At 43.1% G+C, this 27950-nt stretch overlaps 2 protein-coding genes across 2 annotated transcripts in view; one reads left to right on the forward strand and one right to left on the reverse strand.

Moving 5' to 3' along the window:
• Positions 1-1525: 1525 nt before the first annotated feature.
• psmd6 (proteasome 26S subunit, non-ATPase 6) lies at positions 1526-6995 on the forward strand. The gene is made up of 8 exons (XM_070958689.1): positions 1526-1785; positions 2201-2406; positions 3304-3449; positions 4789-5008; positions 5240-5348; positions 5483-5651; positions 6583-6660; positions 6752-6995. The coding sequence occupies exons 1-8, from the start codon at positions 1641-1643 to the stop codon at positions 6846-6848; spliced, it is 1170 nt and encodes a 389-aa protein (XP_070814790.1). The 5' UTR covers positions 1526-1640; the 3' UTR covers positions 6849-6995.
• A 44-nt stretch (positions 6996-7039) lies between these two features.
• The window catches only part of LOC139328722 (ataxin-7), a 30148-nt gene continuing 9237 nt past the window's right edge, over positions 7040-27950 (reverse strand). Inside the window, exons 5-13 of the mRNA XM_070958688.1 lie at positions 25282-25386; positions 19786-20077; positions 17686-18020; positions 17338-17420; positions 14433-14713; positions 14058-14247; positions 13753-13874; positions 12516-13665; positions 7040-10321 (exon numbers count right to left, since the gene is read on the reverse strand). Of these exons, the coding sequence (XP_070814789.1) occupies positions 10304-10321; positions 12516-13665; positions 13753-13874; positions 14058-14247; positions 14433-14713; positions 17338-17420; positions 17686-18020; positions 19786-20077; positions 25282-25386 (2576 nt within the window). The 3' untranslated portion in view covers positions 7040-10303. The remainder of the gene's footprint in view (positions 10322-12515; positions 13666-13752; positions 13875-14057; positions 14248-14432; positions 14714-17337; positions 17421-17685; positions 18021-19785; positions 20078-25281; positions 25387-27950) is intronic.

Genomic DNA, 27950 nt, shown 5'->3' on the forward strand with positions numbered 1-27950 from the left:
CATACACCCTGGACCGGTCGTCAGTCGATCGCAGGGCAACACACAAGACAAACAACCATTCACACTCACACCTCGGGGCAATTTTAGAGTCACGAATCAACCTAATGAGCATGTTTTTGGTCTGTGGGAGGAAGCCGGAGTGCCCAGAGAGAACCCACACATGCACGGGAAGAACATGCAAACTTCACACAGAAAGGCCCTGCCCGACCGGTGACCTTCTTGCTGTGAGGCACGCGCACTACCTGCTGCGCCACCGTGCTGCCTAGCTTTAACTCTTCTAGATAAAAAAAAAATAATAAATAACTACAGTTGATGGAGGACAAAACCACCTGTTTGAGGTCTGTCTGATATCGCTGTGTTAGTGTTATTCCTACAAGGTAGGCAAAGTGTACTGCTTCACTGGAGTATGAACTACAACTAGCGTTTGTGTTAAATATTGGCTAGTTTGTTATGACTACTTGCTTTGGATAAATTAAAGCCATTTTAACATAACCTGTAGCTTTGGTAAACTTAATTGTACTGATTTTGTTAAAGTATTAAAGATCACTGAACCTGAAAACCTATTTGTCTTGATCAGGGTGTTAGTCTTTTACAAATAACAACTTTGCTTCATTAATCTGTATCTCATTGCGCTGAATAACTACAATGATTTAAGAAATATCCGACAAACTGCCCAACATTCACTGTTTATTGACATTAAGTGTAATATGTCAGTAGGCATCACGGGCACCTTTGCATGTTCGTCAAGAAAAAAAAAGAAGAGGTCTGTTGCCTTATCACTTTGATCACATCACTGTACATGTGTTGAATCAGCGCGTGGTACTACAACAGTTGTGAAATCTTTGTAAATCTCTGGCACTTTGAGACAGATCCAGCAACTCTCCACTGATGCCTTGGCATAATGTGCTCCTATTTGAAGATAATTGAGTAGCCCTGGTTTTACACCCTATGAAATTAATTAGCCAAAAAGTGAGGTTATTTGTCTTTCAAATTTCTTTCAGGAGGGTTAAATTTTTTAAGATAATATTTCACCCAATCCTCTTAAGCAGTTGAAATACTGAAAGGGTAAAAAAAATAAAATAATAATAATAATAATAATAATAATAATAATAATAATAATAAAAGGGCCAATAAACCCAAAAGTTCAGTTTCGCACTTGCCAAAAACTGATTGCAGCTCCTGCCTTGTGATCTTGATCGTTATATTTGACAGATAATAGAAATTTTTCGGCGGGTGATCACTTTTTGGAGGAACAAATCTAAAGAAGCAGACAGGGCCGGGCTGTTAAAACGTTATGGATGTTTTGAAGGCCCACCGATGGCTGGTGGCTCACAGAGGTTTGTCACGGTGCTCCTGCTGGCCTGTGCGACACTGTGCTGTGTGCTATTATGCCGTATGGAATGGGGAACCAGGTGTTGTTCATACCTATGTCCAGCAGGAGGCAGTAAATAATAACTTGCCTCAGTGTCAGGCTGTCCTCCGCTCTTGACTCCCCTCGCTGACTGACGCTCCGCCGGAAGCAACACTGTCCAGTGTTTTCCGTAGTCATCGTTGACTAGCTGGTAACGGAGTGTAGTGGACTCTATCTGCACAAAGAAAGCCTTCAGTTTGTGTGTTTGCTTCTGTATTTAGGACTAAAAATGCCGTTAGAGAATCTAGAGGAAGAGGGTCTGCCCAAGAACCCCGATCTGAGGATAGCACAACTCAAGTTTCTGCTCACGATGGACGGGCATCGCCAAGATGCTAAAGTGAAGACTGAGCTCATGGACGCTATCAAAGCTAACAGTGAGTTAGCATATCACCGTACTATGTGACATGAAACCGTAATAGTCTGATCGTTATGTACGTAAATGTACGCACACACGTTATTTGACTGAGCGGATAATTGACTCATAACTGCAGATGAGTGTAAAAACGTATTCCGCGTGAACATAACGACCATCAAGTCGCAATTAGCATGCTGGCTAACTATTAGCAAACGTCATTTGGCAAGTCAACAGGCAATCAGACGAAGGATTGTTTGCTAAACTTTGCGTAACATTACAAGTTAAGTGTATTTTTAGGTTCTTTATTTAACATTTTCCTCGAGTGGAATTTAGGGTCACAAAATAAAAGAGGCTCGTGAAAAAAATCAACGCAAAGCCTGTCTGGATCCTAAATATAAGACGTGTTAAACAAACTTGGTTTCTCTCTGCTTCAGATATGGCGCCGTATTATGAAGGTCTGTGCAAGGACCTGAAGTGGCAGCTGGACGCAGACCTGCTGAGTAAAATGAAGAAGGCCAACGAGGAGGAGCTGAAGCGCCTGGATGATGTGCTAGAGGATGCAGAGAAGAACCTGGGAGAGAGCGAGATACGAGACGCCATGATGGCCAAGGCTGAATATCTGATCAGAATTGGAGACAAGGTAGCTCACTGTACAGTGTGATAAGTAAAACTGGTCACTTGTGGGTGTTTTGTTGAGCCAATGTGGTAAATGTATTCCATCTGTCACTGTCTGACACATTGGTATACTTTGTATTCATTGCAGTACCTGGGGAAATAGAAACAGGCATGTGGCAGATCTCTACATATATGCAACTTCTATCATCAGCTGCACTATCTGTAAAAATGCTTCCTGAAGCAGTGATCACAGTGATCCTAGAAAGGGAAGACGTGTCGCCATTAAAACCCATTTACAAATCCAGGCCTAACTCTGTGGCCATATTGATTGGCGTGATACTTAGTGCTTATCCCATCTGTTGGACCTGTGGAACACAATACTGCGAATAATTATGATTGCTTATTGGCTGTCCATGGTGTGTGTGTGTGCGCGCACATGCAAGGTCATTCAGTTTCAGGACAAACTCATGTCAGGTGTCTCCTTTGCACAAGCACATTCCTGCTTTTGTTAGAGTTCCCAACACATACTATGATCCACTGAAAGTTGCTCACTTCAGGTGTTGAAAAATTGACTTTTCAGAGTGCACGTTTGTTTAATGTTGGTGTTTGAGCCAGTTAATATCACCAACACTTAATCACGCTTATGTTTTAAGAAAAATATCACTCACTGATGTCTTTCTTACTCAGCAACACTGTTTTGTATCAGAGCCAAAATCCTAAGTGCTACTGAAGCGCTCTCCAGCACGTTTGGCCGTTGACTTTTAGTTGCAGTCTCTGATGTCAGCTTCTCAGTATTTAGGATGTCAGATCATCTATAATGGCTACTTTCTTATGTTGCTGTACATCCCTCCTAAACCGGCTCTTTGTCTTTTATGTTTTTGAATGGCAGTGGATTCATTGACATTGTCTTGTACGTCCACAGGAGGGCGCTCTAACAGCCTTCAGGAAGACCTATGACAAGACAGTGGCTCTGGGTCACAGACTAGACATCGTCTTCTACTTGCTGAGGATCGGCCTCTTCTACATGGATAGTGACCTCATCACACGCAACTCGGAGAAAGCAAAGAGGTAAAGGCTCCGACTTCCTGACTCTGAAACGTTTCCACCACGGCTGGGCGTTATGGCTGAAAACTCTATTGCAATATAAGTGTTTTATATTGGTCGATATCGATAATTATTGATATTTTTTATGACCTATTTAAAATAAGGACCAGGAGAAAAATACATTCATTTTAAACATTTTTATTTTAAATTGAACCTTCCTCTGATTATAATCCCCTCAGCTATCAAGGCAGAAAGGAAATGTCAACACAACAATGGAAAACACTCAAATAATAAATGTAAAAAAAAGTGTAAAAATGTAAACAGAGAGAAACCTGAGAACTTTTTTTCTGCAGGTTTAGTGCAGAAAGTTCACAAGCTGATTCACCCTCTGGTGAATAAAATGTTTTCAGATATGTGCAGTGTTTTGGAAACAGCAGAAACTGAGGTAGACTTGACATCTGTAACATACAAACAAACAAACATGATAGACAGTACAGTAACACTGACTGAACTATAAAACCAGCCTAGACATATGAACAACTTTAGTCACTCTTCTTACTCTAAACATACATGAACTATTCAATGATATTTTTTATTGCAAGTGTGTTTAAGAAAAAAAAAAGTGCGTGTAAGAGATGTTTATAACCTGGCTTCTCCTCAGTGCTCAGTGAAGCATGTCTTTAGCTATATGATATGCCGCTGCCTCCGTTACGTCTTCGTGCCTTTTAGATGATTTGTCATCAGGCACTGAAGCAGATACCTCTGCATGGTGGTCAGCTGCTTGTGCGGTGGTGCTGCGGTTGGCGAACGTTGGCGAATACGGCTGCGCTCCAAAGAGTGAGCGCGGCTAAGGTGGTTAAATAAGTTTGTGGTATTGCCGGTCTTAGTGGGGATGACAGTCTTGCATAAGTTACAGACCACATCTGTCTGACTACGGTCCGACTTACAAAATCCAAAAAACTCCATACTGGCGAGCTTTCTTCGCTCGCTGCAGCGCTCACTTTCTATTTCTCATCTCACTCCTCGCGGAGCATCAACCACGAGACAACAAGATGGTGCAACCGAGCTTGATAATGTTACATGATTGGTGTGTTAGCGTGTCTCTCTCACTGATTAGCGATTACTCCCTACATTGCTCGGTTACCTCAGAGCGAGTGCCTTTGTTCATGCAACCAACCTCGCTTAGCAACATCAGGTTTCTTCTGACAAAGAAAAAAAATTATCGAATGTTTTATCAAACGCATTTTTTATTGATATTGATGACGTGTCTATCGCGAGACATATCGCTATCGTTTTATCACCCAGCCCTAGTTTCCACCCACACTTCCAGTACTCATCTACCTATGCATATCCGTCCCTACAGCCTCATTGAGGAGGGGGGAGACTGGGACAGGAGGAATCGTCTGAAGGTCTACCAGGGCCTGTACTGTGTGGCTATCAGGGACTTCAAACAAGCTGCTGAGCTCTTCCTCGACACAGTCTCCACCTTCACCTCCTACGAGCTCATGGACTACAAGACCTTTGTCACCTACACCGTCTACGTCTGCATGATTGCCCTCAAACGGCCTGACCTCCGTGAAAAGGTAGACGACAGAGTGTGTGTACTCAGGAAAGCCTGTTGGGGAAGTTTGTCTGTGTGTCTTTTTTTTAATAAGAGTGTAAGCAGTGAAAAGGTGATGAGTCCGACTGACTGCTTCATTTCTATATGCAGTATGTAAACTGGATGTGTGAAATTACTTCACCCAGGTTATGGGCAGGGACAAGTATGTGTGTAAGTTGGCACTATGGCTGTAATGAAATGTGTTCCTCTTCAGGTAATAAAGGGAGCAGAGATCTTGGAGGTGCTCCACAGTCTGCCTTCTGTCCGCCAGTATCTGTTCTCCCTGTACGAGTGCCGTTACTCTGTCTTCTTCCAATCTCTGGGTGAGGAAGCCTGGTCTTGGTTATTTTGCCATTTATCAAGGCAAACTCATAAAGTTCCCTCTGTGTTCCATGCTACTGTATTTTGCCTGTTAGACCACATTGTGACACTTTAATAATGACTCTTTGTGCCACAGCCATGGTGGAGCAGGAAATGAAGAAGGACTGGCTCTTTGCACCACACTACCGCTACTATGTGAGGGAGATGAGGATCCAGGCCTACAGCCAGCTGCTAGAGTCCTACCGCTCCCTCACCCTGGGCTACATGGCAGAGGCCTTTGGCGTCAGCACGGAGTTCATTGACCAGTGAGTACCAAAACACCCCGTTCATATGCCACATCCTCTGGAGACAAAAAATTAAATTAATTTTTTTGCACCAGCTGAGCCTTAATGTGACCGTACAAATCCTCGCTGTAGTTCTCTCTAGTGTTCTCTGGATTTTAGAGCAGGGTGGCATTTGAGTGCTCACTTCTGTCAGATAAGCTTTAGTGATGCGTTTGTAGATGCACGATGGATCAGCATTTTTTCATCCCTATTTTCAAGCATCCGGTTGAAAACTCAGATCTGGAGTTACAGGCGCAAATTCTATGGAAGGACAGACGGAACAACACAGAAACAATAACTGAGAACAAATGACCCGAATCCTGCTCCCAGTAAGCTTTACATGTGCAGTCCTTTATCCATCAGTGGGCGTTAGTGTTCAGTCACCATAGCCTTTTCATTAAAGCTTCCTGGGAACATTAAAGGAATATTTCAACATGTTGGGAAATTGTATAGATGAGAGGATTGATACCTCTCATGTCTGGAAAATAAGAGCTACCGCCGCCGGCCAGTTTGTACTGTGGTTCTTACTGTCATCGACTAGTCAAGCCCTTGTCCCTACACACCTGCAACGTTTTTGTAGAGATGAAGCAAAAAAGATAGAACCTGCTATTTAGTGAGCTTTATTTTTTTTACCTTTAAATAGAGCCTGGGCAGTTTACCCCGTTACTGTTCTTTATGCTAAGCTAATCAGCTGCTGGCTGTTGCTCGACATTCACCCAACAGACCCGAGTGGTATCAATCATCTCATCTGACTCATGGCAGGGAACAATACAAGTGCATTTCCCAAAACTATTCCTTTAAGTGTAGGTATTCCTTTTTTCCCCACACCATGCTGAGGTTAAGGTTTTAGGGGATGCGTCATGTTGTCGCTGGTTTCTGTTCTGGCTAACTGACCAAATCTCTCCTTCCTCAGGGAACTGTCCCGATTCATCGCTGCTGGCCGTCTCCACTGTAAAATTGATAAAGTGAATGAGATTGTGGAAACCAATAGGTAATGTCACTATTCTTGAAAGCTGAAAACTTCAGAGATACCCCAGTAACCGAAGGCAGAACTCTCAATCTTTTCCTGATCTTCTTTGCAGACCCGATAGCAAAAACTGGCAGTACCAGGAAACCATAAAGAAGGGTGACTTGCTGCTCAACAGAGTCCAGAAGTTGTCCAGAGTGATCAACATGTAACTGCAGAGGCCATATTTTTTTTTTGTCATTACAGCATAGGGGGACTTGCTCCTTCTGACTGGTATATCCAATCCTGTAGTTTGTCTGACAAAGTGACTCTTATATTGTGTATATAATAAAATTTGTTTAACTGTTCGAATTACAAGGCTGGTTTTCATTCTTTTAGGAAAGAGACAGAGACATCATTTCATATAAATAGCAGTATAAATTATTTTATTTACAGAAACTTGTTACAAAACAAATATACTATACAATCTTTTTTCTTTAAATATTAATTCTAACCTATGTTTTGTTCATGAATTACATAGCAGCCAATACATAAGTCCAGCTGAAAATGATTTTGATAATGTATACAAAAAATCTATACACGCTTTTACATAGTATGAATGGTGGATTTATTTTTTCCTCCCAGACACGAGCTGTATTCTCTCTCACTTTCACATTCCAAGTCTATGGTGCTAATAAAAAAACATCCTTGCGGTGTTTCCGTCTTCTGGGAAACAATGCCAAGATGTCAAGTTGAGTTTGTGGGTAAACAAAACACTTGATTGAAGGTTTTTACGTACAAATCCCAGTAAACCAGAGGGGGCTTAAGCCACACAGGCTGAGGCCAACACAAAATCTCAACATCTTGTCTGGAAAACTTGGATAAACCTCACCCCTCTCCAAAGAAAAACACACAATACTAAAGTGTTTCATAATGGGCAGCTGACATGCTCAGGTTTTACCACATTTAGGGTTCATAGGCAGATTTAAAAGCAAACTCCTAAACACTTCGAACATTCAAGTAAGGTAAAACAACCTAAAGAATACTGTCCTCAAACAGTCAGGGTAAAACAAATTCAGGCACTTTCTTAATTTGATATTTCTTTTAAAAGCTGCAAACTACTACTTAAAAAGCTGTGATTCAAATTACTTGTTTGGCAACGATAATGCAAGCAGTTGGACTGTTTGAAGTGTTCCTCTTCCTTGCAGTGATTGCTTACGTCCCTTCAGCCTTTTATAAAAAGAGTTTCAATCATGAAATGTGTTTAAGGTCTAAAAGCGAGTGACTGAAGAGTCCGTGGAAACTGGTGAGACAACGGGCACAGCTTCAAGCCTGCAGGACAGTTCAAAATCACAGGCTAATTGGGTCACATAGTAACTTTAGTTGTATTTGTGTTGATTCATAGGCAACATAAAATGTCTTGTAAAAGCACATGTGATTGAGACCTTGAAAAGTGAATAAAGGTATCCTCTGTCAGACAGACACATGCTACAGTGGCAACACTTCATCTTTGTTCCTTAAAGGTTCTCAGTACATGATTCACGAGATGCTTCAGCTTCTACATATAGGCGTATTGCATTATATAGACTTGGCAGTGAACCACTCTAGCTTTTCATCTTTTTTTTTTTTTTTTTACTAAATAAATAATGACTTTTTTTTTTTGGAAAACTGTACCAAAAATTCAGCGTGTACGAAAAATGCCTGTGCAAAAATACATATTTCACTATGTACAATTTCTTAACAAAATATGTATTCTCAAATAGGGATACTTCAATACTTGTTTGATACATAGGCTACAAGAAAAAAGCTAAATTAAGAATCTCTTTTTAAAAAATGTCTCTCCTACTTTTCCACACTATCTGACATCAGTGGAGGTTCCATAAATCAACAGGTGTTGCCAAAAGTTTGAATATGTCCCCTGAAGCCATCTCAATGAATCTCGCACTATAAAACCCACTCGAGACCACTCAAAATAAGCAAATCTCCCAACGAGATGGGCAACTATTGCCTGATTTAAGACTACACTTTGACAAAGGAACAGAGTATAATGCCTGGCTATTCGTTCTACTGTGACAAATCTCTCGACACACACTGACGTAGTGTTACGGTGAGGCATTGAATCTTGAACACCCAGAGCTTGGGTAGTGGTTACACTTTGGAGGGACAATCAAACCCACAGAAGACAGGTGACGTGCATAAAGTTTGCTCCAGTTAAGACGTACCATACCTGATTCCCTATGTAGGAAAAATAAACATTACAATTCACATCTGTCCACGACAGCTGTAGATTTCACACAGCCGTATGGGTAAAAAGTAGGTAAGTTGTGGCAATAATACGGTTTGCACAGATTTTCTTCATATCCACACAGGCAATGCACCATCACTGCTTCATGAGCAAGACTGCCTACCTTTTAGTTAAAACAAAAAAAAAGTAGTTGGCAAAGCTGATAGCAGCTTTTGGCTAGCTTTGTGGACAAGTAAGCAGTGCCTGTGGAGAAAGTAGTTATTTAGTGCTGTTCACAGTTGGGGGTAGGTCTACTGTGGCGATCATTTTGCAAAATGAAAAGATTCAGAAAATTAACAGGTGTCCTCAAGAACAAGCTATCTCTGTGACAAAAGATTCAATCGAATGGGCACATCAGGCGTCCTTTTCACATTTGAAAGCATAACTGTCTCCACCATGTCTACAAAGACTCTTTGTAGTTCAGTGTAAAAAGCTCATAAGAAATCATAAAAAGGTAACACTTGCATAATTATTCTGGATAATAAAAGAACTGACCAGATCGTCTCTAGGGGCTTCTCTCAGGCTACGGCGCGCAACCCGAGGTTACTCAACATGTCGCCAGAGTGAGTCAGACTAATGGAAAGTGAAACAACAAGGTGATTGTGTGTTGTTTAAGGTGTTGCAAGTAACAGTTTGCTGCTCCTCCTGCTCTCCTTCCAAGGCTTCTGAGATCAGGCGCTGGGGGTGTAATTAAGTTGGAAATTCCAGTAGTCCAGCAGAATCTGACATGAGAAAAATACTCGTGCACACACGCGCACACACACGCACTCATTCTAACAAACAAGGAAGAGATCAGCTTGTTGTCTCCCCAGTTGCTCAGCGTCATGACGGCTTGTCATGGCAGCCCTTAACCTGAACTCAGTGAGCTCTGAACCACAGCTCAGGAGACCCATGGCTGTTGCTAATGTTCCAACCAGACAGGAAGACCTCTCACAATACTGGGACAACACTTGCATGGGGGGTCCTTGGCTCGCTCACTGGACCCCTGGCACTCCATGCTATTCCCATACAGTGCCACCCACCGCCCCATTTATACACACACACACACACACACGCAAGCGCGCGCGCACGCACACACACACACACACACACACACACACACACACACACACACACACACACACACACACACACACACACACACACACACACACACACACACACACACACACACACACACACACACACACACACACACACACACATGGCTTTGGGAGAAATAGTAAGGACCACATTGACTTCACTGGGCAGTCCAGATCATCTCCACCCTGAGGATTGTGGGAAGCTGAGAGTAATGTGGGTTTGATTTTAGAAGGCCTCGTGCAGCCCAGAGCAGCATGCAGACCGCTCCGGACTATTCCCCGTCCGCCTGCCGGTTCCATACACAGAAGCCGGACACCACTGTCAGGGACGAGCCTTTGGCTGGAGTAGAGGGAGAGAAAAAAAAAAAGAGAGCTGTTAAGTAATCTGTCTGGAAACTGTTCTGGTGTTACTTCACTGTCTCACAAGTTATCCTGGGAGAAAAACCTTGACCTCATTTAATGAAAGCGTAAAAAAATCGCAGTACAAAATGTGTTCTGTTTGCTATCAGGCTAGACTGCTTCAGGGTAAATGTGAAGCTCAAACAGGGTAAAGTTTAGGTCCATCAGCTTTTTCAATTCATTCAGCTGACATGCTGTATCCATGAAAAAGCTAGAATTCCTCTTTCATTTTCTCTCTTATAGAGAAAAAGTGAAAAACCACAACCACGAAAGTGAGAGAACCTCATTTAAAATCCCCCTGACATTTGTAACCAGCCCTGAACAGAGGCCCTCTCAGCACTATGCAATGTGGCTTTTTTTTTTTTTTTTTAACAATCAATCTTGTTTAGTACTTCAAGCGACCTCTGACAAACACCGTTTCCCATAAGCCCTACTGTATGTCACAGCTCAACTTAAAGTGGTGAGTCGAGGGGTCATACCAGACTCAGACATGTCTGCAATATCTGTGGGACAGACACCATTTTTAAAACAACGGAGAAGACGGCTTTAAAAAATTGACTTCAGGAGAGTTTCGGCGAATTTTATGAATACAAATGAAGCGAACAATGACACAAGTAACCTTGTATGAGAGCTTTTCTCTCGATATATTTTCGGGTTGGCCCGATCCAATCACGTGATCGGAAACTGGGGCCGACCACGTGACTGCTGACTCGATCAGAACTCGGACGTTATGTCCGGATCAGGTATCGGATAAATAATATATATACATATATATATATATACACATATGTATATTTATTATCATTTTTAACCACATTTACAATATATGGGCTATTAGTGATTCAAAATAAATGAGAATAAAATAATATTTATTAACTACCAACGTTTACAGACCGGGTCTGTGTCTGTGACAGACGCCACTGAACAGCACATGCGCGGAACAGGGCAGCACGCAGCAGTTTGTTTTGAAGCTGAGGCGCGTGATATGCTGCTGCTATGTCTGCTCTGTGGAAATATTTCAAAGTGAACGACAAGAACAATGCAATTGCAAATTGTGAGCTATGCAAAATCAGGATCTCGAGAGGTCGGAAGGACAAAGCTGCTTTTAACACCACAAACTTGATACGACACCTCAATACACTGCACTGCAGTTTACAATACACTGCACTGAGAATACGAGTTAGGAGTGCAGTTCCAAAAAGAACAATACTGGCCTTAGGCTACTTGATAACAGTCACTTTTATTTGCTCGTTTGTTTGCATTTGATATTTTGATGCTTATTTCAAGTTAAGCGGCTATTTGTTTTAATACTAGACTACTGAGTCTTTAATGTTGCACTATTCCTAATGTGAAGAAAATTGTATTTTATTTCTGTGTTCTATTCTGACTTGAGACTGTAATTCAAGCTACCTCATAGAAGTTTACAATACACTGCACTGCATACATGCACAATTGTGCATAAGTGTTACAGGTTAATATGTTAATAAGAGCCATTGGTAAAAAAAAAAAAAAAAAGGGACATCCTGGATCTTATTTTTTGCTCTTAGTTCGTTTCATAATGTTTTATAGAAGACTCGGTATCAGCAGATACTCAAAATCAAATAACTCAGGCTCTGAGTCAGACTCAAAAAAACGTGGTTGGGACATCCCTAATATATTTAATCTTTTGAATGACACATGCACCTGTAATCTGGGGCCAGATGATTTGGCCTCTTTAGAGCCATCTCTTTCCCACAAACACATGTTCAGTTTATGATGAAGTTACTTTTCTTAAAACTTCTTTTTCAATGTCTTTGTCTTTTCAATGTCTTTGACATTTCACAGTGGAAAAATCCCAGGTGTAGACAACAAAATGAATGTCAGCTGAATTACATTGACTGCTTCAGTTCGAGTTTTGGCTTTTTGTCCAAATACAAACAGTTTTAGGTCACACACTGTTATCTCCTTTGAGTACATGAAGGGACTTTATCCAATAGTGGACGTGACCAAAATAGTACTGGTGCTAGTCTTGCTAACAGGATTTTTTTGTGTGTTTACACATAAATGTACAATTACTCTTGCACTTTTCTTGAGGAGGTGTCAGAATGCGTTAAAGGTCAGTGCTACAAAATCCAACACATCCCGCTGCCGCTCACCTGATGTAAATGGGAGTTGTTTGGTAGCCCTGGTGTCCCTGGAATGCTCCGCCCATGCTTCCCATGGATGTTGTTGATGGCAGGTGACTTGGCCACTTTGGGTCTACCTGGTCCTGATCCCCCTCCTCCCCCGAGCCCCCCTACCCCACCTCCACTATTAATGCTGCTGGAGGCAGGAGAGCTTTTGCGCTTCTTGCCCTCCAGGCGCCCGTCTGAGGAGTGGTGGCTGAAGCTGGTGTGGTGGTCGGATGAGGACTGGTGGTGGACAAAGGGCCCCAGGGAAAGGGTGGAGTCACTGCTGTTCATCATCACACTCATGCGCTTGATGGACTCTGCAGGGCTGCCCGAGGGAGGACCTCGTGCTGGCGGCCCTGAGGAGCCGCCTGCTGAACCTCCAGAAGGCTCGGCCTTGAGGCTAAGTGAGTTGGTCCGCACAGTGGGGCCACAGTTAAGCCCCACGCTGTGGACTCCACTGTGGGAGGAGGACAATGACGATGAGGATGAAGGACCTAATGAGCCGTGGTGGTAGGTGCTCCCTGAGCTGCCGACATTTGCACAGTTCTTCTTGAAAGAGGAGGAGGAGGAAGAGTAGTTGGCATTAGAAGAGGATGATTCAGAGGGGCCGTGGGATGAAGAAAGAATAGAGCTGTTCTTCCTCTTCTTCCCCAAGCCTAAACTAGTGCTGCTACTGTTACTGTTGGCTCCAATGCTGCCCCCACCAGTTGAGTTGGGGATGACAGGTGTGGAGGAGCCAGAGGAGATCTCCTTGGGCCTGAAGGACGATGACGACTTGGTAGTGCTGCTGCTGGAGGAACGGGACTTAAGCGCCCGGCCTGAGGCTAGGGAAGGAGCTGAAGAAGAAGAGGATGAGGACGAGTGGGCTGAAGGCATCTGCGGCGACGAAGACACTTGTCGGGCCTGCGTAATGCCGTAGGCCGGGTGCTCAGCCCCGCCCTGTGGGGAGCTGCGGGCATTTAAAGTGGTCCCATAGGAGAGCACAGACTTGCCCTCGTAGGATTGGCTATAAGGAGTCTGGGGCAAGGTGGCAGGGGGGCCCAGAAAGCCTGAAGGAGTGCTACCATGGGAATTTGTGCTTGTCCTATGGGTAGGTGCAACAGAGGAGGAGTTCTCCAAGGCCAAGGGGATTTTCCTGCAAGAAGAATATCACTCATTAGCTATGACTGTTAATAAGTCAAGCATGCTGACCATAAATAAAATCGGAGCTAGACAGACTTACTTCCACATCTGAGAGTTGACGTGCTTGTCCATCATTGTGGTGAGGGCACATCGCACTCTATCCCATCGCCGGTCAAAGGAGTAACAGCCTCTCCCAAACAGTCGACTTCCAAATGTACAGTACTGGGAAAAGATGGGGGCACTGATTACCATTTTGGTACCGTAAAAGCACACACATTCACCATAAATTTTGAAGTCTGAAATTCTGAAACAAATAATGGATTATCATTTAGTTTAGCTACAGTAACAATAAAGTATGTTCAGTCTCTGGCTGATCAGAGACCAGTGACGTTGGAGCGCACTTACAGCTGCCGGTCGAGGGTGATAACCTGAATAATGACAGTCCAGTTTGTCAGCATTGTCCTCCCGCTCCTCATTCTCTCCCTCGTCACTGGAGGGTCGGGAAAACACATCGGGGGTAGTTTGGGGATGGTGTGGTGACTCGTGGACTCCTGCTGGGTCTCCAGGGGTACCACCTCCATGACTGCTGTTTAGTCTGATGGACAGATAGAGTGGCTGGTAATTATCAGAAAAACTATTTCAAGAGCCATACAAGAAGTGCCAAATGCTAAACTGTAACTGTGTTTGTTTCACCCCTCAGTGATGAAGGCTAGTTTGTCTGGTGTTACCACACATAACACATACACACAAGACAAAATTAAGCACCGGAGCAGGACATACCGTGGAAGACCAGGGCTGTGAAATTTGGGCTTGCCAAGTGGCAAAGGCTTAGAGGCGTCTAGGGCAGGGCCGTTGCCATGAGCGACCTGGTGGGCGTCATGGGCAGCAGCGAGGTGGGAGGAGGGGTGTGGGTCCCTGAGAGAGGGGTTTTGCTGGGAATGGGGTTGATGGAGTTCTCTCTCCCTCTCCCGCTCCCTTGCTCTGTTCTTGTGCTCTGCCAGCAGTGTGTCAAAGCGCTTCCTCCGCCCTGGCACCGCCCTCCGCTGGCTTAAGGAATGTGTCTGGTGGGACATTGTAAAGGTCAGAGGTCAGAAATGTTGTCTATTTGCTTGGGTTTATGTGTGACTTTATTCATATGGCTGAAACTCTATTGCGATATAAGTGTTTTATATTGGTCGATATCAATAATTATTGATATTTTTTATGACCTATTTAAAATTAGGACCGGGAGAAAAATACATTTAATTTAAACATTTTTATTTTAAATTGAACCTTTCTCTGATTATAATCCCCTCAGCTATCAAGGCAGAAAGGAAAGGAAATGTCAACACAACCATGGAAAACACTCAAATAATAAATGTAAAAAAAAAAGTGTAAAAATGTAAACAGAGAGAAACCTGAGAACGTTTTTCCTGCAGGTTTAGTGCAGAAAGTTCACAAGCTGATTCACCTGCCGAATAAAATGTTTTTCAGATATGTGCAGTGTTTTGGAAACATGAGGAAACTGAGGTAGACTTGACTGAATTATAAAACCAGCCTAGACATATGAACAACTTTAGTCACTCTTCATACTCTAAACATACATGAACTATTCAATTATATTTTTATTGCAACTGTGTTTTAAAAAAACAAAACAAAACAAAAAAAAAGCACGTGTTAGAGGTTTTTATAACCTGGCTTCTCCTCAGTGCTCAGTGAAGCGTGTCTTTAGCTATATGATATGCCGCTGCCTCCGTTATGTCTTTGTGCCTTTTAGATGATTTGTCATCAGGCACTGAAGCAGATACCTCTGCATGGTGGTCAGCTGCTTGTGCGGTGGTGCTGCAGTTGGCGGACGTTGGCGAATACGGCTACGCTCCAAAGAGTGAGCGCGGCTAAGGTGGTTAAATAAGTTTGTGGTATTACCGGTCTTGGTGGGGACGACAGTCTTGCATAAGTTACAGACCACATCGGTCTAACTACGGTCCGACTTATAAAATCCAAAAAAACTGCCCTACTGGCGAGCTGACTTTCCCTGTTTTATCGACAATTTCTTTGCTCGCTGCAGCGCTTTCTATTTCTCATCTCACTCCTCGCGAAGCATCAAACACAAGACAACAAGATGGTGCAACCGAACTTGATAATGTTACATGATTGGTGTGTTAGCGTGTCTCTCTCACTGATTAGCGATTACTCCCTACGTTGCTTGGTTACCTGAGAGCTAGTGCCTTTGTTCATGCAACCAACCTCGCTTTGCAACTTCAGGTTTCTTCCGACGAAGAAAAAAAAAAAAAAAAATCAAATGTTTTATCGAACGCATTTTTTATTGATACTGATGACGTGTCTATCGCGAGACATATCGCTATCGTTTTTATCGCCCAGCCCTACTTATAAATATTTAAAAAATAAGTTTGGTGACATTGTACATGTTTATTATTGTCACCAAAATTCCAAACATGACAGCAACTTGATGACTTGATCTTAGTGAAGAGCACTGTCTGAATCTACGGCTCATCCCTGTGTGCCATAGAGCTCCATCGTTACCCAAAAACTTCACAGAACACAGATAATGTAGTTCATTTAGTCTTAATCTGTCTTGCTGGCAATAAACTACCGAACCTGCAGCTGAAAATGTCACAAACAAATAAATAATTTATTTCTCTTTGAGTAACATGTCCTAAAACCTGCAGAGATCTTTTAGCAAATGATTAAGTCAAGACAGAAGCTAAAATTTATATTTACAATGAAATCAATATGCAGATCCTTGGTGTATGTTTTGTCTTGTGTAATTATTTGGTCAAAATTGTATGGGGGGTGTGAATATTTGCGTCCGGCTCATAAAATTGATAGTGGTAATTTGTGCGTGGGTGAGCACTGAAAAGCAAAGAGTTCTTAGCCATTGCTTAGTGCCATCAGTGAGCCATCAGATTCCTCCACACATTACTCTATACTTGGTAACATGAGAAGTGATGAGCAACCGTCAGTTGCTGTGAGTACTGATCAGTCTGGTCATCACCACAACCGAACCAGTGAAAGTGAGACAGTTAACACTAGCTGGACACCTTCTTTCTATAATACAGGGTAACAACACTGAGCCGGGAGCTGCTGCTATGCAGGAGCTGCTGATGACTCAGCAGGTGTTGAAATGAATGAAAACCAACATCCAGTGGAAACCATTTCTAACATTAACCAGCTAGCCAAACTGATTTCCATTTTCAGATTGAGCAATAGTAAATGTAGCTAGCTAGCCTCCACGTTCTGAGAGGAATGCACAATTAACAGCATCACGGTTCTCCCATATGTTGAACATTGTAAAGAGGCTGATTAAGCTGCCAATGGTACATAAACAAAGCTGAAACAGGGGGAAAACTTCTGTATGAAAGTTTGCAGGCAGCATTGTGCAGTCAGTACCACATCATAGAAGTTGACAGCACGAGTCCAACAACCGCTGACTCTCAAATGTCAGTCAGCCATTGTTTTGGGAAACACTCACGACATTAACTTGCTTCCACAAGTATGGCTCTTTCCAAAATGGAAAAATATACAACAGCTGCAGCATCCCATAGTTTTGAGATTTTAGTGAGGAACATTAGAAACAAATAATTCCACATCAAGGATTTGGTCCTTTAATGGGATTTGTGTGGAACATTGCCAGCTTTACAACTTGAATGATATACAGTTTAAACAATGCACACACACTGGTTACCTTGCATGTTAGGGATCTTGTGCATGGTTTCCGAGCTGTCATATCCACAACGCCACAGTGGATATCTGGATTGAACTCACGTTCTGAAGTCACAGGAGAGGAGTGAGTGAGGGAGAGGAAGATTGTTATTTACATGCATTGTGATAAATTACCTGCCCTGGTAGCTGTAAGTTGTCTTATGTAAAATATTATCCTCTAATGACAGAATATGTTTGGATGTGTGAGACAGCATCAAAATACTGTAGGTCATAATTTGAATTCTGAATTCATGAATCAGAGCTGACAATACAAAATATTGAGAGCACAAAACCGAACAGTAGTTTCCCTCCATTCCTGCCTCCAACTGACCTGTCACTTTCTTGTTAAGGTGGCGTCTGCTACTGGCACTGCTGCTGCTGTCCTGCTTCTTGTCCGAGAGGACTGAGAGATGGCCCTTGCCGTTGGGAATCTGACCCGGGGCCAGTAATGGGGGCTTTGGTATGGAGGGACAGTTAAGGCCTGGTTTAAGGGCTGATGAGGAGGAGGAGGAGGTGGTGATGGTGGTAGTGTTGGAGCTCACAGTGGTGATAGAGGAGGATGTAGAGGAGGATGAGGTGGTGGCGGGGGCAGATGGGGCCTGCACCAGCTTAGCTGACGAGTCCACCCTCAGATGCATCTTCTCCACCTTGACAGCCGGGGTGAGGCTGGAAGAGAAGGTTACAGAGATGAAGAGGGCAGCAAGGAGGAAGCTGAGAGTTAGAAACACGGAGCCAGTGAGAAACGCATGGTAAGAGACAGATGTGTACGTATGGATGGGGCTGGGAGGACAAAACATAAATCTAATATGATCCATCATTCATCAAAGTTAAAAGAAAGAAAAACAAAATACATGACTGTTCTCAGACAGATCCTGAACACAAATCCTGGTTGAAATAGACTTTGATAATGAATGAGCTCACACTGCACATACAGCTCTTCTCTTTCATTTAGACTGCAGCTTTTTCAATGACTAGACTAGCCAGAGTTGAAGAAATATGATTAAAAGAGAACTGAAATCAAAACAGAACTCCATAAGATGATGTGAACACTAGCTTTGAGAGCTGGGAGCATTCAGTGTATCTAAATGATACTATACTGTATGTCAGAATTTTAACATGATGATGCCATTTTGTTCACTACATCACTGAATAAGTAACCCACAGTAACATAACACCACTGGGTATAGATCAAAGAGGCTCATCATTATCAGTTTTTGGCTAAGTCAGTGAATTAAATAAAAGATACTTCATCACCTAAATGGCCTAATACTACCAGATAAAGGGATATTAATCTAAGCAGAAACAGAAGCAAAACCTCTACTGGTAGAAAAACTTCTGTCTGATGCATATTGTGTTTTAAATTGTAACAGTTTTGTATAAACTAGCGTACAGGTCTGTATTTGTGGTCTACACAAGATATGACCATACCAAGGATGATCCCAAAATCATGTTGTTTCTACATTACGCAAATCAGGTAAAAAGTCAACTTCTCAGTAATCTGGCCTGGTTTTATACTGAAATACATGACAAATTTAGGGCACGTTTTTAAGATATGACATTAGTGTTAATCTTAGATATTATTCATCAATATTCAAGTCTACAGCAAGAGCATTGCTATACTTATTGATAACAGCCAGACATAGTTGGACAGTTACTGTAACAATTACACACTGCTGGGAAGCCCCATCTGACAGTGTTTTCTTATGAGACTGAAGACCCCTGATAATACTACTGAGAGCTCTGCTCTGTAGCTCTGAATCCTGGAACTTTTAAAAGGGATGAGCATAAAATGATAATATACTGTGTTTAAAAGTTCATCTTGGAGATTAAGACAACTCTGCTGTTCACCAGCAGTCTGTCATTTACACTTGACAACATAACTGAGCTGCCAACTACAATGGATGGGAGTCAATCACACATCAGCATTCAGCAAATAACTCTTAAATATTAAAGATTTGTGGTCTGGACTGGACTGGAGCTAAAAACTTAGTTCACTGAGATGACTAACTTGCTACTCAATTTATGAACAGTAAAAGGACACAGCCCACTCCTTATTTTTTCAAATGGCAAAAATGATACAAAGTGGTATTTCTTCTTCCACAAAACCATCTTTAGACGAGTGTAAACAGACACCAGAGAGCATGTTAACCAGGCAACAGCCAAGATTTCTTTTTTGTTGCTGGGCCAGCTCACTGAATTAGCATTAATTAACTACAGCTGAGTAAATTCACAGAGAGCGTTATCATTACAGCCAATGAAATCAACAGTCCCTGACTTTAACTTACATTTGTTACATTTCACTCTTTTAAACTGGTATTTTGATATAAAAATACTTAACTTTTCAGTCCTCGTCTTGATATATACTGTATATAGGCAGAGTGCACAATCTTTGCAACACACAACACTGCAAATATTACACAGTGAAACTTACATCTTATCCGGCTGGATCACCCTGAAGGGTGGAAAGGGGGGTCTTCGTTGAATGCCTGGCAGCTTCTCTTTGGCTGGTTTGAGGAGTTTGGGATTGGAGGAGGAGGACGTCGAAGAGGAGGATAAGCCGGATCCAGCGGTGGAAGGACGACCAAGGATGCCTCCACTTGCCACTCCAGCTACAGACCCCGAGCCCAGCCCGGGCCCAAGTCCGCTGCCGCTGCTCCGGTTCCTTCCCAACACCGGAAAGGGTGAGGTTGAGGCAGGCTTGCTGGCCGAACTGTGTCTTCTCTCTGGGGTGACAGCATAAACCAGGCTGGCATCAAAACATTACAGTTAACTCAATTAAATGATCACAATTAAGCATGGCAAAGCTTTGATTAAACACTATAACAGACTAGCCTATGTGGGTAAATGTGGCAATAATTGGGCCATGAGTCAGGAGCAAAGGCAAGACACATGGGGGCAGCTTTAGCTCAGGACGTAGAGCAGTCGTCTTCCAATCAGGAGGTCGATCCCTGGCCTCAGCAGTCCACGTGCCGAAGTATCCCTGGGCAAGATGCTGAACCCCTTAACTGTCCCCAATGCTGTGCCATCGGCAAATGTAACTAACTGACATGGGAACATAGAAATCTATCTCTGACAGTGGTGAGGAGGTTACCTCGACAACAAATAAGCAGCATTTGTGATTCATGCCAACTCAGCCTAAAATAGAACCAGCCAGCAGGTCAAGAGCTTCATTTCCTGCCTGAGCTTCTTAGAACAGCAGCAGTGCAAACTGATAAAAGGCAGTATGACAGCAGAAAAGGTTAGGAGGAGTTGTGGAGGGAAAGACAAAAATAGATGAAACAAAAAAAAAAGGTTCACAAAGCACTTGCATCCTAAACTAAATATCTTCTCTGAGGAAAATTTAAGTGCACCATAGTTTCCAAACATCATCACACGCTGGTCTTACGTGTGCTCCCACAATAAGCACTAAAGGGTTTGAGTTTTCAAAGGAGGCTCTCATCACTTGCTATTTTTAGTAACAGCATATAACAATGAAATAAAACTCAAAATAATTTCATTGACATTTCCACTGCTGTTCCACAGCATGTACCCATTTCATTACAACACAGACTCATTTCAGAGAGTCTAGAGTTAATCAGTTGCCAAAGAAGAAAGTATCAAAAGAATAAAGGCATGTTTTTAAATCAAGTTTTCTGCAACTCAGGCAGAAGCTCCCTAACACATACACTGGACCACAGGTGTAGGCCTGGTTAGCTCCCCTTTAACTGGGCTAACGCCGTGGTGTAGCTGGGAACTGGGCTGTAGGCCAAAGCTCAGTCTCAGCTGGTGATCTGCAAACAAGCTTGTTGCTGCGGAAACAGTGGAGGAGATACTGACACACATGCACGCACAGGGCTGCCACTCCCTTAGCCTCCAACACACACAAAAACACACACCTTCAAGATATACAGCTTTCTTCCAATTTCCCTTTTAAGGAAGAAAAAAAAAGCTTTTAAGAGAGCCCTCTTCTCACCTAAGGGTCTCTTTCCCTCTACACACCCATTCATGCCACCCTCCCAATATCTTCCCTCCCTCTCCTTAGCAGCCTTTCTTTCCCTCCTTTCCTCCCTCCTTCCCCTGCTGTCTTATCCTGTCCTAGTCACAGTCAACAGCATACCCTGCACACAAACTCATACCAGGAAACCCCAGCGTGACACTGACAACACTAACACTTAGAAAAGAGAGCCAACACCAGCGGCAGCGGAAGAGGAATAAAAGAGGAGAGTGGAGAAGGTGGGGTGGGTGGGGCAGACAACAGACACAAGGAATAGGAGGAGTCCTAATATCCTATTTCACACTGTCAAACAGTTGGCTCAGTGCTAAGGGGAATCCCTGACTGTGGGAGTGAGAGAAAAAGACCAACGAACAAGCGTGATGGCCTTACTACCATCTCCACGAGATCCATGTTCAAGCCGGAGCTTGGCCCCTGTACAGTAGTTGTATGACAAAAATCACCTTGTTCTTTTAGTAAAACTAATAAATACACTATGCTCAGATTTCCTTGCTATCTGAGCTCAAGGCGAATCATCCAAATATGTGTATTTGTGTGTTTGCTCAGCCGAGGCAGTGCATGAAAGTCTTTGTTCGACAAGTTCATAAATGGATGCATAAAACGGCAGGCGAGCTTGCAGCTTCCCGTTCTGCGGTGAGTGTCACCCCTGCTGGGACAAGCCTCAGCTGAGAAGCACAAACACCTAACGGGAGACAGATGGGCTCAAAGAGGCACGCTAAAATCATATTGAGACCATCTCGATGGTGCCGAGATCAGTGCCTTCGCCTGTGTCAACGCCACATGGGGTCTTCCTGTAATGACATCAGAGGGAGGAAGCCGGGAGGAAAAATCCCAGCAAGAGCTCTCTACTCTGTGTGACCAGATATAGTAGCACAGCCACAGAATTTCACTTAGATTTGGACTTTTCTGGCATGGAGATGAAATGATTATTCAATCAACAGAAAATGAAGCAGCAACGACTAATTATCTATTAACTGGTTCTCTGGTTCCAGCTTCTCAAATGTTTTATCACAATAAATGGAAAATCTTTAGGATTTGAACTGCTGGTGAGACAAAACAATACATCTGAAGACATCACATTAAAGCTGCAGTAGGTAACTTGTATAAAAGTAAGTTTTTGTCATATTTGTCCCTGTGCCCAGACAGCAGAACATGAAACATGTAATCTGTAAAAAAAAATTGGCTCCATTGGTCCCACCTACTGCTCCTACTGTGATTTGCAAGAATCCACCACGTGTCCAACACAAAACAACCAATCAGAGCCAGAGGAGCATCTGAGGGAGTGTCTGACATCTGTCAATCACTACTCACACACGCTGCGAACCGCCCCCTCCCTCGGGTCATGCTGCCAGCTGCCGCTCAGTCAAACAGCTCTGTGAGTGGCGTCAGGAGGCGAGTGAAAGCTATGGAGGAGCAACAGCCACCCGCAAAGGAGAAACTGCTCATACCGCCGCTGCCAACAACAGCTAACAACAACAGCTACGGCTAAGACAACAAATAACCAGAAAGCTAAAATGGTGATTGTTACAGTAACACTCCGCAGCATGTACGGAATGTTAGCTACTGTGATGTAGCGGCTGGGCAGAGTTAGCTTGTTTCTGATGCTAAGGCTAACGCTACTGGTTGTCACGGCAGCCGCGCAGAAGCCACAGGGAGGAGGGGCTTGGAGGCAGAGCATGAGTGCAGTGGAGATGGAGGGGGAGTGACGTGGAACTTCTGCTGGTTCAAATTTTCAGGCTAAGTCTGCTCTCTTCTCCATCTTACCTACTGCAGCTTTAAGCTATGGGAAACTACGATCGGCATTTTCTGCTATTTCCTGACAATGACACCACTACAGGATTAAGCGATGCATCAAAAACATTATCGTCAGATTCATCGATAATGAAAACAATCATTAGTGTCAGCTCTATTCAGCTGCTCATTAAGCAATTTGTATAAATTAGTCAGGACAAGAATTCAGTAGCATGTGATGGTGAACAATTACAGTTATTATGTGTGCATCAATTTGATGCGTGAAGTCAGAATCAGCGGCCGTGGTGACCTTACTGAGAAGACTGGGTATTGGCCAAATATGACAGAACCACAACATAATTGCATCATCAGTGTCAATGTAGTGTTAACACTGTCATTTACATGCATCCAATGATGGTGGACCACAACATCGCTATATTTTTCTTTATACAAAAGGTATCAGATTGTTACTCTGCATTGTCAGATACTGCATGTTTAAAGTCTGGCACCTGGTCACTGTGTTTTTACACACACCTTGAGTGCTGTTATTGGCTGGGAGCTACACATTGTCCTGAAACATCCCAAGCACCACACAACAAGAAAATACGGGCAGAGGGCAAAGTCGCTGTAGGTGCAGACACCGCACACACTACTCGCAGGTCATAAGTGGTGACTGAGAGGGATTACTTTTGGATGAGTCTATATCTTTTTTTTTAAGGAAATTCTCCTCATTCTGCTTTTCCGCATCAACACATTACAGATATTGTGCTCACATAACAGAATGACTCATCAATACGTGTTTGAAGGAACAAACAGCTATAAACAGCTTGAAACCACTGTTCACTTTGAATACTTGTAGTCCATGTATCAGATTATGCACAGTACCACCATGCTAAAGCTGCACCATGGCCACCGGCTGGGATGTTGTCGGTATTGTTTTACCTCATAGACTCTGTAATTCCCTCCAGTGTTTGTCCAGTTATCATTCAAAATCCCCAGACAGGTGTAACAACTCAACTAGATGCTGCAGTTCATAAGCAAGAGTCTGGTCTAGACAGGCTTGTATCAGTCTATATTGTTTAACAGTGTGGGAGGAGGCCGTCCTTTCACTGTTGTTGACACAGCAGCAAAGGCAGTTCCTCTCTGAGCCATGTGCTGTTATACCTCCCTCTTGTGGCTCCTTTGACAACTGTGACTGCTGTCACTCCTCATGGGGAACGCACACTACAACTCAATACACATTCAGGACAAAAAAGACCCAAGTTATAAGAAGAAATTTCAGATGCTGAGAGTGAAGGATGGGACAAAAACTGATGCTACTAAGTCTTTATTGGCAATCAGTTTTCCACATAGGCCACGTGAACTGACTTTTAACAATTCCTGCCACCTTAAATTGACTTGACTTACAAAGACTAATATAAAATCTGACTTTAAACAAACAGCCCTGCATGACAGGATATGGTAGGTGTCACTCTAACAGACAGCCTTCCTTACCATTTCAAGGAAAAGAGTTCGGGAATGAACAGACAGCTTATTTCTTTCAGCAACTGAGGGTGTTTGTGAACTCGCCGTGAACACTGTGAAGTTTAACGAGATCCACAGTGATGCAGTGGCACTATTTTCACAGATCTATAATTCATCCATTTACTTAAGCACTCTAGTCAGGAATCCAGCTTAACTACCAAGCAGTGGAAATCCGTGCTCTGAAAAACACACACACACAAACACACCCATCCCTTAAGTATTAACAGAACCAGAAATCTGATACGAACACGTTAAAAAAAGTCCATTACTGCGAAGACCCAAAGAGCCACATCAAATATTAACATGGGAATTGTAAACACACACAGTGAGTTAAATAAATAAATAAATCAAAGTCTGTGGCATCCCTTCTCAGGTTACCGTGTGGACAAGAAAAAGCGGTGGGGAAACACAAAGGCGGAGGGAGAATACCACAGAGTGTTCAAGTGTTAAGCTTCAGCACCGGCCTTGAAGTGGTATATGGTTCCTGTTGGTGAAAACTAATTTGATACTTCCTTCTTCACTAATCTACCGTCTCACTCTTCTCCTTGTGAGGGGTTACCTATAAAATTCCGAAATTCATGAAACTAACTGCATGGTGTTAGCATGAAAGATTACTCTGAATACATGCATGCACACTGGCGTATATGTGTGTGTGTTTGTGTGCATGAGCATGACACTTACCGTAATGTGCTTGGAAGGCTTGGGGCTTGACTACCTGACTGCAGTGGCTGCACATCACCAGGTAGAAGTCGTCCTGTGCGGGACACTGGCCAAATATGGGCATGTCTGTACACAGGGGAAGAATCAACCACACAGGGCACAAGTCAAGCGGGGTGAAATGAAACAGGCCTGCGTTCACCTGCTGCCCCAGTCAGCAGTGCACTGTGAATCTACAGCAAAATATCCATCATTTGTTTGTTGTCACAACACAGTGATAGCCTTTTTTAATGTGCACAGCACCAAGAGGGAAATTTGGTCATGTACCTGACTAAAATTCAGACATCATTGCATTGCAAAACACGTAACCATATTAAGAATATTAAAAATGTGAGGAGTTCACTCAAGGCAATCTGACGAGCACTGTTTGCACATGCTAATACTGATCTCTCCCAGGTACCAGTCCCCATTCATCATAGAGAACAAGTCCTACTAATAAGAGGCAGGAAAAGGGCAGAGCTGGCAATCTAGAGACTACCTGCTGTCAAAGAGTTAACATCTCTCCAAGATCTAAAAAAACCCACGGTACATACAAGATCTATGAGTGTGGATGATCTGTGACTTTAAATCAGGTTAGACCTCTCACCATGAAATAATGTTCAGTATGGCTTTCCCCTCATGTTTCCTGTGTTGTTCTTCTACTGGGTAACTTAATTCAATGATTGAAAGGATTTATTTTAGAGCTGCAACACTGCTTAAAAGAAAAATAACCTGCAACATTTGGTAATTGATTAACTTTTTGAGTGAAAAAGAAAAAGCTTTCTCTGGTTTCAGCTTCTCAATTTTGAAGATTTGCTGCTTTTCTCACTTTATGTGATAGTAAACTGAATATCTTTGGGTTTTTGGACTGCTGGTCAGACAAAACAAGAAATTTGAGGTCAGCAGCTTCAGTTTCAGAAATTGTGGTGGACTTTTTTTAAAAACCTTTTTTGACATTTTATCGACACAATGATTAACTGATTGAGGGCGAAATTCAGAAAACAAATGAACAAACAGTGAAAACAATCAATTAGAAGGCCTACAATCAAAACAGTGTGTTGCTAGATTTCTTGACTGTCAAGTTAGAGATTGGACATGTCACAGTGGGATGTACAGAAATGTTTAAAATTCCTAACATTAAAATAGTCCAATCCAGTAATGCTGGTCACGTTCTCATGAGTCATGATCTGAAACCTCCTCCTCTAAAGCCAGCTCATGCTTAACACAAGAAGACGTTGTGGAGTAATGGAGTAAATTTATAGCAGTACAGTGCCTCTATCGAGGATTAACTGAAATGAAGAAAAATTGGAAGAAATGGCTGATTTCAGTGGTTCTTTTTTTCCCTCTGGTCAATGTACATGTTCCTGCAGTGCCACTAATGCAGTGCAACGTTCAGGTGCACAATCATAAAAAAACACCAGAAGCATGAACGCCAAGGTAGACGAGCACAGCACGGTCTGCAGCTCCAGCATCTCTAGCCACCAAATAGCATGAACCAAGCCTCATGCTTCATAAGCCACTCTGAGGCAAATCAGAGGGAAGTGCCGCTCCACACCAGAATGTGATCAAAATTTACCCTGGCGCAGAAAACCAGAACCCACCTAATTAAGGAGGCTAATTAAGAGATTGCCTGGGGCGTTATGATGAGATGAGCAGAGGATAGCATACAAGAGGAGAGAGCTGGAGCCCCTCTCCAATATGTACTCCACCAGGGCCGTCAAGGGTTCTCCAAACATCAACGGCTGAGTCTGCAAGGGATGAGGGCCATTAAGCAAAGACCATATAAAAAGGGCCTACCTGGCGGGTTCCCTCTCAGGGAGGTCAGTGGCAGTTTTGTGTGGATGAATTGACAAGCCTGATGCTACTTAGTGTGTGTCAATTGTCTGAAACCACTCTCCTAAGTGTCTCCTTCAACAGCAGTGGAGCGAAAAGATGTGCTTTCACAGCGGCTGAGGTCTGCCTCAGAGAAAAGGCAAATGTCTTCACTTAATGGACAAAGGCGTGTAAATTATATAGAACTTGCTAGTTGGGTAGCACACTGCTGATGTGCACAAGCAAGGGTCTGACTACTCTGCAACGATGACAAGTGCTGAAATGGGATGTGGAGGGTAGCACTCACTGGTTGCCACTTGCAGGAGCCTAAGCCATTAAAGCAGTGGTTGGAAGCTGGCCTGGAAGTTCTGGGTAACCTTTCGGTTCTGCAATGTCTGTTTTCATCCAGTTCTCTCTATGAGCCAGTCTCCTGTACCACTAGCTAACTGAAGTTATAATGAGAGAGCACACATATTTGCTAAATCAATAACTTCCCATGTATTCTCCATTAAAACTCCACTTTCTCTCAGATCCTTTATTGAAACAGGCTAACCACATTTCCTTGCTGGATCAATAGCAAGGTCAAACGGGACTCATTCCCAAACTGCTGCTGTTGTTCACTCGGAGCGTTCTCCAAACGGGTTGTTCAACTATAAAAGCAGCTTTGCTCGATCGCCTTGCCACCCTGCATTCAAAGCTTTGGCACCAACTGAACTGTACAGCGAAAATGGCCCAACTTGAAATGTGGTCTAACACCACTGTGTCTGTCCCGTTCTCAATCTCCATTTTCTTCTTGTGCGAACAGGAGATGAAAAGGATAGAGAGAGAGGGAGAGAGAGAAA

The sequence above is a fragment of the Chaetodon trifascialis genome, chromosome 3 (genome assembly GCF_039877785.1).
Source record: "Chaetodon trifascialis isolate fChaTrf1 chromosome 3, fChaTrf1.hap1, whole genome shotgun sequence".
Lineage (NCBI taxonomy): Eukaryota > Metazoa > Chordata > Actinopteri > Chaetodontiformes > Chaetodontidae > Chaetodon > Chaetodon trifascialis.